This window comes from Euprymna scolopes, chromosome 44 (assembly GCF_053919585.1).
Source record: "Euprymna scolopes isolate OS-2025 chromosome 44, ASM5391958v1, whole genome shotgun sequence".
Taxonomy (NCBI): Eukaryota; Metazoa; Mollusca; class Cephalopoda; order Sepiida; family Sepiolidae; genus Euprymna; species Euprymna scolopes.
Window position 1 is genome coordinate 47280453 of NC_136525.1, and position 12500 is coordinate 47292952.

The 12500-nt window shown below is 31.6% G+C and overlaps 1 protein-coding gene across 4 annotated transcripts in view; it reads right to left on the reverse strand.

The window, feature by feature from the left end:
- Window positions 1-12500, reverse strand: part of LOC145268835 (uncharacterized) — a 1065816-nt gene that overhangs the window by 218955 nt on the left and 834361 nt on the right. For all 4 annotated transcript variants that reach the window (XM_080124499.1, XM_080124501.1, XM_080124498.1 and 1 more), the window contains one exon: window positions 486-580. In XM_080124499.1, coding sequence (XP_079980625.1) covers window positions 486-580 — 95 coding nt within the window. The remainder of the gene's footprint in view (window positions 1-485; window positions 581-12500) is intronic.

Sequence of the window (12500 nt, forward strand, 5' to 3'; positions counted from 1 at the left end):
ATTATGTATATATGAACATTTGTTATTTATTGTGGGCTGAATTGCAGTGTTTCCTTCTCTCGAGGGTAGATGGGCCTCTTATAAGCCGTGGTAGGCAACCCATCTTGTGATGACGTCATGTTAAAAAAAATACCCTAGTGAAACATCTAGTATTTCCAGCCATTAGAAAAAACGTGAAAGATTCCACGGAATTTGTTCAAGTTTCACCTGCGCCTATTGACATTGGATTAAAAATTTTTTTTTTTTTCAAAATCAATTTCAACTGTCTAAAGAACCATAAAAGAACAGCGCGTAAAAAATCCAATCATTTGAGACCCCTAGCACCGCTCTGTGACTTTAAGTTTTAGGGGAGATAGAGTTAGAAAATATGGAGACAGACGGACAGACAGACATATAGCCGTTTATATATTAGATAAAGAAATCGGAATTGGGGAATAATATTTGAATCGTCCCATCACTAATATACATGTCGAAAATCAACTTACCTTTTGCAGCAAATTTAAGAAATCTGATTGTTGTAATATTTTAAGAATCTTAAGGACACTGTTTTGGGAAGTATCACACAATGCTTTGTCCAGTTCTGTAAAGAGAAATAAAATCAGGAGTAAACCTGGGAGTACTACCAACTGAAATGATAATTTGAAAAAAAAAAAACACCATTAAAATAGTTCTGTAAAGAGAATAAAGAGTAAACCTGGGAGTACTACCAACTGAAATGATAATCTGAAAAAAAAAAAACACCATTAAAATAGTTCTGTAAAGAGAATCAAGAGTAAACCTGGGAGTACTACCAACTGAAATAATAATTTGAAAAAAAAAAACACCATTAAAATAGTTCTGTAAAGAGAATCAAGAGTAAACCTGGGAGTACTACCAACTGAAATAATAATTTGAAAAAAAAAACACCATTAAAATAGTTCTGTAAAGAGAATCAAGAGTAAACCTGGGAGTACTACCAACTGAAATGATAACTTAAAAAAAAAACACCATTAAAATAGTTCTGTAAATAGAATCAAGAGTAAACCTGGGAGTACTACCAACTGAAATGATAATTTGAAAAAAAAAACACCATTAAAATAGTTCTGTAAAGAGAATCAAGAGTAAACCTGGGAGTACTACCAACTGAAATAATAATTTGAAAAAAAAACACCATTAAAATAGTTCTGTAAAGAGAATCAAGAGTAAACCTGGGAGTACTACCAACTGAAATAATAATTTGAAAAAAAACACCATTAAAATAGTTCTGTAAAGAGAATCAAGAGTAAACCTGGGAGTACTACCAACTGAAATAATAATTTGAAAAAAAACACCATTAAAATAGTTCTGTAAAGAGAATCAAGAGTAAACCTGGGAGTACTACAAACTGAAATAATAATTTGAAAAAAAAAAAAACACCATTAAAATAGTTCTGTAAAGAGAATCAAGAGTAAACCTGGGAGTACTACCAACTGAAATAATAATTTGAAAAAAAACACCATTAAAATAGTTCTGTAAAGAGAATCAAGAGTAAACCTGGGAGTACTACCAACTGAAATGATAATTTGAAAAAAAAACACCATTAAAATAGTTCTGTAAAGAGAATCAAGACTAAACCTGGGAGTACTACCAACTGAAATAATAATTTGAAAAAAAACACCATTAAAATAGTTCTGTAAATAGAATCAAGAGTAAACCTGGGAGTACTACAAACTGAAATAATAATTTGAAAAAAAAAAAACACCATTAAAATAGTTCTGTAAAGAGAATCAAGAGTAAACCTGGGAGTACTACCAACTGAAATGATAATTTGAAAAAAAAAACACCATTAAAATAGTTCTGTAAAGAGAATCAAAAGTAAACCTGGGAGTACTACCAACTGAAATAATAATTTGAAAAAAAAACACCATTAAAATAGTTCTGTAAAGAGAATCAAGAGTAAACCTGGGAGTACTACCAACTGAAATGATAATTTGAAAAAAAAACACCATTAAAATAGTTCTGTAAATAGAATAAAGAGTAAACCTGGGAGTACTACCAACTGAAATAATAATTTGAACAAAAAAAAACACCATTAAAATAGTTCTGTAAAGAGAATCAAAAGTAAACCTGGGAGTACTACCAACTGAAATAATAATTTGAAAAAAAAAACACCATTAAAATAGTTCTGTAAAGAGAATCAAGAGTAAACCTGGGAGTACTACCAACTGAAATGATAATTTGAAAAAAAAAAACACCATTAAAATAGTTCTGTAAAGAGAATCAAAAGTAAACCTGGGAGTACTACCAACTGAAATAATAATTTGAAAAAAAAAAACACCATTAAAATAGTTCTGTAAAGAGAATCAAAAGTAAACCTGGGAGTACTACCAACTGAAATAATAATTTGAAAAAAAAAAAACACCATTAAAATAGTTCTGTAAAGAGAATCAAAAGTAAACCTGGGAGTACTACCAACTGAAATAATAATTTGAAAAAAAAAAACACCATTAAAATAGTTCTGTAAAGAGAATCAAAAGTAAACCTGGGAGTACTACCAACTGAAATAATAATTTGAAAAAAAAAAACACCATTAAAATAGTTCTGTAAAGAGAATCAAAAGTAAACCTGGGAGTACTACCAACTGAAATAATAATTTGAAAAAAAAAAACACCATTAAAATAGTTCTGTAAAGAGAATCAAAAGTAAACCTGGGAGTACTACCAACTGAAATAATAATTTGAAAAAAAAAAACACCATTAAAATAGTTCTGTAAAGAGAATCAAAAGTAAACCTGGGAGTACTACCAACTGAAATAATAATTTGAAAAAAAAAAACACCATTAAAATAGTTCTGTAAAGAGAATCAAAAGTAAACCTGGGAGTACTACCAACTGAAATAATAATTTGAAAAAAAAACACCATTAAAATAGTTCTGTAAAGAGAATCAAGAGTAAACCTGGGAGTACTACCAACTGAAATGATAATTTGAAAAAAAACACCATTAAAATAGTTCTGTAAATAGAATCAAGAGTAAACCTGGGTATACTACCAACTGAAATAATAATTTGAAAAAAAAAAACACCATTAAAATAGTTCTGTAAAGAGAATCAAAAGTAAACCTGGGAGTACTACCAACTGAAATAATAATTTGAAAAAAAAAACACCATTAAAATAGTTCTGTAAAGAGAATCAAGAGTAAACCTGGGAGTACTACCAACTGAAATGATAATTTGAAAAAAAAACACCATTAAAACAGTTCTGTAAATAGAATCAAGAGTAAACCTGGGAGTACTACCAACTGAAATGATAATTTGAAAAAAAAAAAAACACCATTAAAATAGTTCTGTAAAGAGAATCAAGAGTAAACCTGGGAGTACTACCAACTGAAATGATAATTTGAAAAAAAAAAACACCATTAAAATAGTTCTGTAAAGAGAATCAAGAGTAAACCTGGGAGTACTACCAACTGAAATAATAATTTGAAAAAAAAAACACCATTAAAATAGTTCTGTAAAGAGAATCAAGAGTAAACCTGGGAGTACTACCAACTGAAATGATAATTTGAAAAAAAAACCCATTAAAATAGTTCTGTAAAGAGAATCAAGACTAAACCTGGGGGTACTACCAACTGAAATAATAATTTGAAAAAAAAAAACACCATTAAAATAGTTCTGTAAAGAGAATCAAGAGTAAACCTGGGAGTACTACCAACTGAAATAATAATTTGAAAAAAAAAAACACCATTAAAATAGTTCTGTAAAGAGAATCAAGAGTAAACCTGGGAGTACTACCAACTGAAATAATAATTTGAAAAAAAAAAACACCATTAAAATAGTTCTGTAAAGAGAATCAAGACTAAACCTGGGAGTACTACCAACTGAAATGATAATTTGAAAAAAAAAAAACATTAAAATAGTTCTGTAAAGAGAATCAAGACTAAACCTGGGAGTACTACCAACTGAAATAATAATTTGAAAAAAAAAAACACCATTAAAATAGTTCTGTAAAGAGAATCAAGAGTAAACCTGGGAGTACTACCAACTGAAATAATAATTTGAAAAAAAAAAACACCATTAAAATAGTTCTGTAAAGAGAATCAAGAGTAAACCTGGGAGTACTACCAACTGAAATGATAATTTGAAAAAAAAAAAACACCATTAAAATAGTTCTGTAAAGAGAATCAAGAGTAAACCTGGGAGTACTATCAACTGAAATAATAATTTGAAAAAAAAAACACCATTAAAATAGTTCTGTAAAGAGAATCAAGAGTAAACCTGGGAGTACTACCAACTGAAATGATAATTTGAAAAAAAAAACCATTAAAATAGTTCTGTAAAGAGAATCAAGACTAAACCTGGGAGTACTACCAACTGAAATAATAATTTGAAAAAAAACACCATTAAAATAGTTCTGTAAAGAGAATCAAGAGTAAACCTGGGAGTACTACCAACTGAAATGATAATTTGAAAAAAAAAAAACACCATTAAAATAGTTCTGTAAAGAGAATCAAGAGTAAACCTGGGAGTACTACCAACTGAAATGATAATTTGAAAAAAAAAAAACACCATTAAAATAGTTCTGTAAAGAGAATCAAGAGTAAACCTGGGAGTACTACCAACTGAAATGATAATTTGAAAAAAAAGAAACACCATTAAAATAGTTCTGTAAAGAGAATCAAGAGTAAACCTGGGAGTACTACCAACTGAAATGATAATTTGAAAAAAAAAACCATTAAAATAGTTCTGTAAAGAGAATCAAGACTAAACCTGGGAGTACTACCAACTGAAATAATAATTTGAAAAAAAACACCATTAAAATAGTTCTGTAAAGAGAATCAAGAGTAAACCTGGGAGTACTACCAACTGAAATGATAATTTGAAAAAAAAAAAACACCATTAAAATAGTTCTGTAAAGAGAATCAAGAGTAAACCTGGGAGTACTACCAACTGAAATGATAATTTGAAAAAAAAAAAACACCATTAAAATAGTTCTGTAAAGAGAATCAAGAGTAAACCTGGGAGTACTACCAACTGAAATGATAATTTGAAAAAAAAAAAACACCATTAAAATAGTTCTGTAAAGAGAATCAAGAGTAAACCTGGGAGTACTACCAACTGAAATGATAATTTGAAAAAAAAAACCATTAAAATAGTTCTGTAAAGAGAATCAAGACTAAACCTGGGAGTACTACCAACTGAAATAATAATTTGAAAAAAAACACCATTAAAATAGTTCTGTAAAGAGAATCAAGAGTAAACCTGGGAGTACTACCAACTGAAATGATAATTTGAAAAAAAAAAACACCATTAAAATAGTTCTGTAAAGAGAATCAAGAGTAAACCTGGGAGTACTACCAACTGAAATGATAATTTGAAAAAAAAAAAACACCATTAAAATAGTTCTGTAAAGAGAATCAAGACTAAACCTGGGAGTACTACCAACTGAAATGATAATTTGAAAAAAAAAGAAACACCATTAAAATAGTTCTGTAAAGAGAATCAAGAGTAAACCTGGGAGTACTACCAACTGAAATGATAATTTGAAAAAAAAAACCATTAAAATAGTTCTGTAAAGAGAATCAAGACTAAACCTGGGAGTACTACCAACTGAAATAATAATTTGAAAAAAAACACCATTAAAATAGTTCTGTAAAGAGAATCAAGAGTAAACCTGGGAGTACTACCAACTGAAATGATAATTTGAAAAAAAAAAAACACCATTAAAATAGTTCTGTAAAGAGAATCAAGAGTAAACCTGGGAGTACTACCAACTGAAATGATAATTTGAAAAAAAAAACACCATTAAAATAGTTCTGTAAAGAGAATCAAGACTAAACCTGGGAGTACTACCAACTGAAATGATAATTTGAAAAAAAAAACACCATTAAAATAGTTCTGTAAAGAGAATCAAGAGTAAACCTGGGAGTACTACCAACTGAAATGATAATTTGAAAAAAAAAACACCATTAAAATAGTTCTGTAAAGAGAATCAAGAGTAAACCTGGGAGTACTACCAACTGAAATGATAATTTGAAAAAAAAAAAACACCATTAAAATAGTTCTGTAAAGAGAATCAAGAGTAAACCTGGGAGTACTACCAACTGAAATGATAATTTGAAAAAAAAAAACACCATTAAAATAGTTCTGTAAAGAGAATCAAGAGTAAACCTGGGAGTACTACCAACTGAAATGATAATTTGAAAAAAAAAAAAACACCATTAAAATAGTTCTGTAAAGAGAATCAAGAGTAAACCTGGGAGTACTACCAACTGAAATGATAATTTGAAAAAAAAAAAACACCATTAAAATAGTTCTGTAAAGAGAATCAAGAGTAAACCTGGGAGTACTACCAACTGAAATGATAATTTGAAAAAAAAAACCATTAAAATAGTTCTGTAAAGAGAATCAAGACTAAACCTGGGAGTACTACCAACTGAAATAATAATTTGAAAAAAAACACCATTGAAATAGTTCTGTAAAGAGAATCAAGAGTAAACCTGGGAGTACTACCAACTGAAATGATAATTTGAAAAAAAAAAACCATTAAAATAGTTCTGTAAAGAGAATCAAGACTAAACCTGGGAGTACTACCAACTGAAATAATAATTTGAAAAAAAAAAACACCATTAAAATAGTTCTGTAAAGAGAATTAAGAGTAAACCTGGGAGTACTACCAACTGAAATGATAATTTGAAAAAAAAAAAACACCATTAAAATAGTTCTGTAAAGAGAATCAAGAGTAAACCTGGGAGTACTACCAACTGAAATGATAATTTGAAAAAAAACACCATTAAAATAGTTCTGTAAAGAGAATCAAGAGTAAACCTGGGAGTACTACCAACTGAAATGATAATTTGAAAAAAAAAAAACACCATTAAAATAGTTCTGTAAAGAGAATCAAGACTAAACCTGGGAGTACTACCAACTGAAATGATAATTTGAAAAAAAAAAACACCATTAAAATAGTTCTGTAAAGAGAATCAAGAGTAAACCTGGGAGTACTACCAACTGAAATGATAATTTGAAAAAAAAAACACCATTAAAATAGTTCTGTAAAGAGAATCAAGAGTAAACCTGGGAGTACTACCAACTGAAATAATAATTTGAAAAAAAAAACACCATTAAAATAGTTCTGTAAAGAGAATTAAGAGTAAACCTGGGAGTACTACCAACTGAAATGATAATTTGAAAAAAAAAAAACACCATTAAAATAGTTCTGTAAAGAGAATCAAGAGTAAACCTGGGAGTACTACCAACTGAAATGATAATTTGAAAAAAAAAAACACCATTAAAATAGTTCTGTAAAGAGAATCAAGAGTAAACCTGGGAGTACTACCAACTGAAATAATAATTTGAAAAAAAAAACACCATTAAAATAGTTCTGTAAAGAGAATTAAGAGTAAACCTGGGAGTACTACCAACTGAAATAATAATTTGAAAAAAAAAAAAAAAAAAAAAACACTGTTAAAATAGACAATAGCTGAATCCAATATGCTAAATTCTGAGGTTTTACCAGATAAAAGTTTTTCAGGTAAAAATCTTTAACTATAAATAACATCTTTCCTGCTTAAGAGAAGGCATTTTTTGAAACTCCACGGAATAAGGAATTTCTAAATGAAATAAAGACCTTCAACTGAAATGAACGGCAATCATCTTGCGGAAGCATCATGTCATTGTGATACAGCTTCCTATTCCAGCAGCTTCTTTCCAAGGACTGTAAGCTGGTGGAACTCCCCTCCTGCTCACTGTTTTCCTTGTAATGACAGCCGTGGTCTTTTAAAGATTCTGCGATAATCATATGTCGTTTGTGTTAGCTCTTTACATCCAGTGGCTTCACGCCTTGTCCGGAGCGTTTCCTTTTAAAAAACAAAGGATGAAAGAATAGACGAAAGATGCACTCAAGAGAAAGAGGGATAAATTAAGACCTGGTCAGAGATATGCTTTAAAGAATGGATGATATATAATATAAATAATTTTGGGATTTCCTTTTGATAAATAATGCTCTCTCAATATGGTCAATGCTTTGCAGCCATCGTCCATTGTCAGTGATAGACTTCGGTCATCTAAGCAAAGATAGTTGCATTCTTTTCAATGAAGTTGGGGTCGTTTCTGTTCTCAGGTTGTGCCTGAAGTACTTTGTATAGCTTTTGAAGTCGTAGATATCCTAAAAATTTCACTTGCCACAATTCGAATTTTGATTCGGATCCATCGAAATAAAGCCCACGCTGGGCCCATAACCTCTTGAGTTGTAAGCAATGTTTAGTTCCAGAACAGTTTCCGATGGTTAGTTGTTCTACGCAAGTGTCCTGGAGGTGACTGGTTCTCAGTAGACAGTTCTTGAGTTGGAAGCCACAGTGCCAAAGATTCTTCCCCTGTTGACACGAAGAAAACACATGCGAGATTGCTAAAGAAAAGGTTTAATTTTTATGGAGCAATTCTGGTTTCTGATTGGTTGAATTCGTTAGTTTCTAGCAGCATCGTTTATAAATAGAATCTCCCGACTGTGAGGGACCATACCCCCTCATTAGTCAAAAATATTGCAACAGTGGTGAAGTGAATAGTATCAGTAAGTAAAGAATTGCCTTTTAGAAAGGTTTTATTAACTGTAAAATACACGTACGCTCTTGAAAGGATCGAGCGGGAAAATGAAACAGAGGGCGCTTTTATTATGAATGTCAATCCCAAGGGGGATAACTCTTAACAACAAATTAAATCATAACATTTTCCCCGTCCTAAAGTATTCAAGTAAGGGGTAATTAATTATAGACAAATTTTTTTTTTTTTTTTTTTTTTTTTTTTTTTTTTTTACAATCACATAAGAATCATTTTATTTACAAATAACATATGAACCCAAACTGCAGTTTTTTCAGTATTTAGTCACAAAATCCTTATATTTACTAGGGAATTGTCGAACTCGGGACGACCTCCGCACAGATTGGCAGGAATGCTGATTTTCAGTATTATTTTTTAGTGAAATCTGATTTTCTTCAAGATCAGACGATTGATTTTTGTCTTCCTCATGACCAATGTTTTCATTAGTAGAAGGTTCAAATAAAGTCTCTGAAGTAGTAGGATTATTATTAGAGTTTTCTTCATTTGATGAGTTTGGAGCTAAGTCTCGAACGTTGACAGTGGTTTCAGTACCAGAAGGTAGTTGAACATAAGCGTAGTGGGGGTTGACATCTATTAGGGTGGCAGGCGTTACAGGAGGGTCATGTTTACTTGTTTTAGTGTGGTTTCTAATATATATTGGGCCTGGTTTAACCCAAGAAGGAATTGAAATTCCGGAAGCAGATTTACGACTATATTTAAAAAGTCTATCATGGGGAGTCATATTAGTGGCAGTACAAAGTAATGATCTAATTGAATGAAGTGCGTCCGGTAGTATGTCTTCCCAATAAGGTAGTTTCATTTGATTAGAATGTAATGTTGTTTGAATGGCCTTCCATAAGGTACCGTTGAGTTTTTCAATCTGTCCATTACCTTCAGGATGATACCTACTTGTTTTAGAAGTAGCAATTCCTTTTTTGTGTAAAAAATCCTTTATTTCTCTTGCTAAGAAATCAGAAGCACGGTCAGTATGTATCATGTCAGGCAAACCAAAAATTGAAAAGAGTTTGTTTAGACAGTGGATAATGGTTTTGCTTGTCATATCTCTGCAAGGAAAAGCGAAAGGAAAACGGGAATACTCATCAATTAGAGTAAGTAGATATTTGTTGCCATGTATAGAAGTAGGTAGAGGGCCTTTAAAATCAAGATTTAATCGTTGAAAAGGTAATATGGCTTGAATGAGAGTCCCTCCATTGGTATTGGCGAATTTGGGTTTCAGTAATTGACAGGATGAGCAAGAGTCAGTAATATTCTTAATTTGATCCAAAGTAAAAGGGAGGTTCCTCGTTCTTATAAAATGGCTTAATCTTGAAACACCAGGATGACATAATTGTTTATGTAAATCACGAAGATCTTGTAGATTGTAAGTAAGAGCAGAGATGCGAGAGAATGTGTCAGCAGCAATATTTTCAGGTCCAGGTCGATAAACTATAGTGAAATTGTATTGGGATAATTCTATACGCCAACGACATATTTTGTCATTCTTAATTTTTGATTTTCTTTTATTGTCGAATATGAAGCTGATGCTCTTCTGATCTGTGATGACTTTAAAGTGCCTGCCGAGTAGAAAGTGTCGCCACTTACGGAGAGCTTCTACAATAGCGGCTGCCTCTTTTTCTACTGCATGGTGCTTAATTTCGTTAGTATTGAGAGTTCTTGAAAAAAATGCAATAGGACGACCTTCTTGATTTAGTGTTGCAGCAATGCAATAGTTACTAGCGTCCGTTTCTACTTCAAATTCTTTATTTGGATCTACCGTTATTAAAGTGGCGTCTTTTAGATCATTTTTCAATGTTTGAAAAGATTTTAATACAGATGGAGGTAGTGGAAATTCTTTGTTTTGATTTAGTAATAAAATTTTATCAGAAAATTTTTTAATGAATTTGCAGTAATAGGAAAACATTCCAACTATTCTTTTTTGAGATTTAAGATTCAGCGGAGGTGGCATTTCGAGTAATGGTTTTAGTCTTTGATAATCGGGAGCTATTTGATTATTTTCTATGGTGTAGCCGAGTAGAGTAATAGAACTAGAAGAAATTATGCTTTTATTTTCATTTAAAGTGATGTTATATTGTTTAGCAATTTTGTAGAATTTTTGAAGATTGTAATCGTGTTCTTCTTGATTTTTTCCGCATATAGTTACGTTATCAACATACACAAAGGTATCGGTTAGATTTTCTTTTTCTATAATATAGTCTATGCTCCTCTGGAAAGCACTTACTCCATTGGTGACGCCAAAAGGAAGACGAGTAAATTGAAAAAGTTTGCCACTTACTTCAAACGCAGTGAATTTACGATCAGCATGATTTATAGGTATTTGGTGATAAGCAGATTTTAGGTCGAGAGTAGAGATGTTATATTGAGCGATGTCGTCTACCATCTTATTGATATTAGGCATTGGGTAAGCGTCTAGTTCCGTGAATCTATTAATGGTATCGCTGTAGTCGACTACCATTCTTTTCTTATGATTCAAGTTACAAGAACTTGCGCTCGCCACGGAGATATCGAAGGTTCAATTATGCCTTCTTTCAACATTCTAGCAGTCTCTTCTTTTATGAATTTGTTGGCGGCAAAAGTGTAACGTCGGGATTTTGTCGCAATAGGAGTAGTATGAGGAGAAAGATTAGAAAAGAGAGGAGGGGGTGGAACGTTTATGGTAGGAAAAAAATTATTCGTGTTTATAGCTCCAATTATAAGTTTGTCTCTAGGACCGTCGAATTTAAGTGTTACTTTTTTATATTTTTTAAAAATATCTTTTCCGATTATTAAATCAATGAAAAGGTTTTCAATGATTTCAATTGTTATTCCAGAATGGGTTTTATCTTTCAGTATTAAATCCACGACAGCTTCGCCAGTTATTTTAGCATGTTGATCGGAAGCAGCCAGAGCTATAGTTTTGTTTTTAGGTATTGTGAAGAGTTTAAGTTTTTTAGCAGTATTTTCATTAATGAATGTTTTTACACTGCCGGAGTCCACCATAGCGTTCACGAAGTGCCCGTTAATTTGGCATTGAGTGAATGTGATATCTTTGGAGTTAGTTCCTAGTCAGGATAGAGAAGGTGAGGGGTAGTCAGAGTCGTCATAAAGAACAGCAGTATGAGTGTTAGAAATAGAAGATTTACACACTTTAGCCCAATGACCATTTTTTTTGCATTTTTTACATTCGGCGTTTCGTGCAGGACATAAATATCGAGGATGACGTGATTTTCCACAGAAAAAACAAACCCCTTTTGGATGCATATTTTCTTTAGTCACAGCTATACGATTGTAGCCCGAAGGATTATTTGTAGCTGCTACAGTAAAGTTATTTGCGTAGCTTATCGAATGCTTTTCTGCTTGTTCAAGAGATCTGGCCGTGGCATATGTGTCTTGTAAAGTCAGGAAGGGTTTTTCTAACAGTCGTTGTCGGATGGACGAAGAAGAAATTCCGCCGATGAAAGCTTCCCGAATGTATTGATTTTTGTTTTCTTCAGCAGAAACCGCTTCGAAGTTACATGTTTTGGCAAGCATTTCCAATTGTAGTATGAAGGCATCTATATTTTGTGTTGTTTGTTGCTTCGTCGTCATCAATCGATATCTATTATAAACAATATTTTCAGGTTTTAAATAAGCGGCGTCCAATGTTCTTAATGCACTATCGTAGTCGGTTTTATCGCTTATTAAATCGAAAACAGAGGCTGAAATACAATTGATCAAGGCAAAGAAATTATCTGAAGTGTTTTCGATTAATCCGTTATTATGTGAGCGGATATAATTCTGGAGGGTTAATTTCCAATGCCTATAGGATTTTTCGGAATTAGGGCATGTAGGTTCCTCCTCGAATCTGTCGGGACGTAAGATTCGATCCATTATTTATTTATTTTTTTTTTTTACAGTTAATAAAATTGAAGTGAATAGTATCAGTAAGTAAAGAATTGCCTTTTAGAAAGGTTTT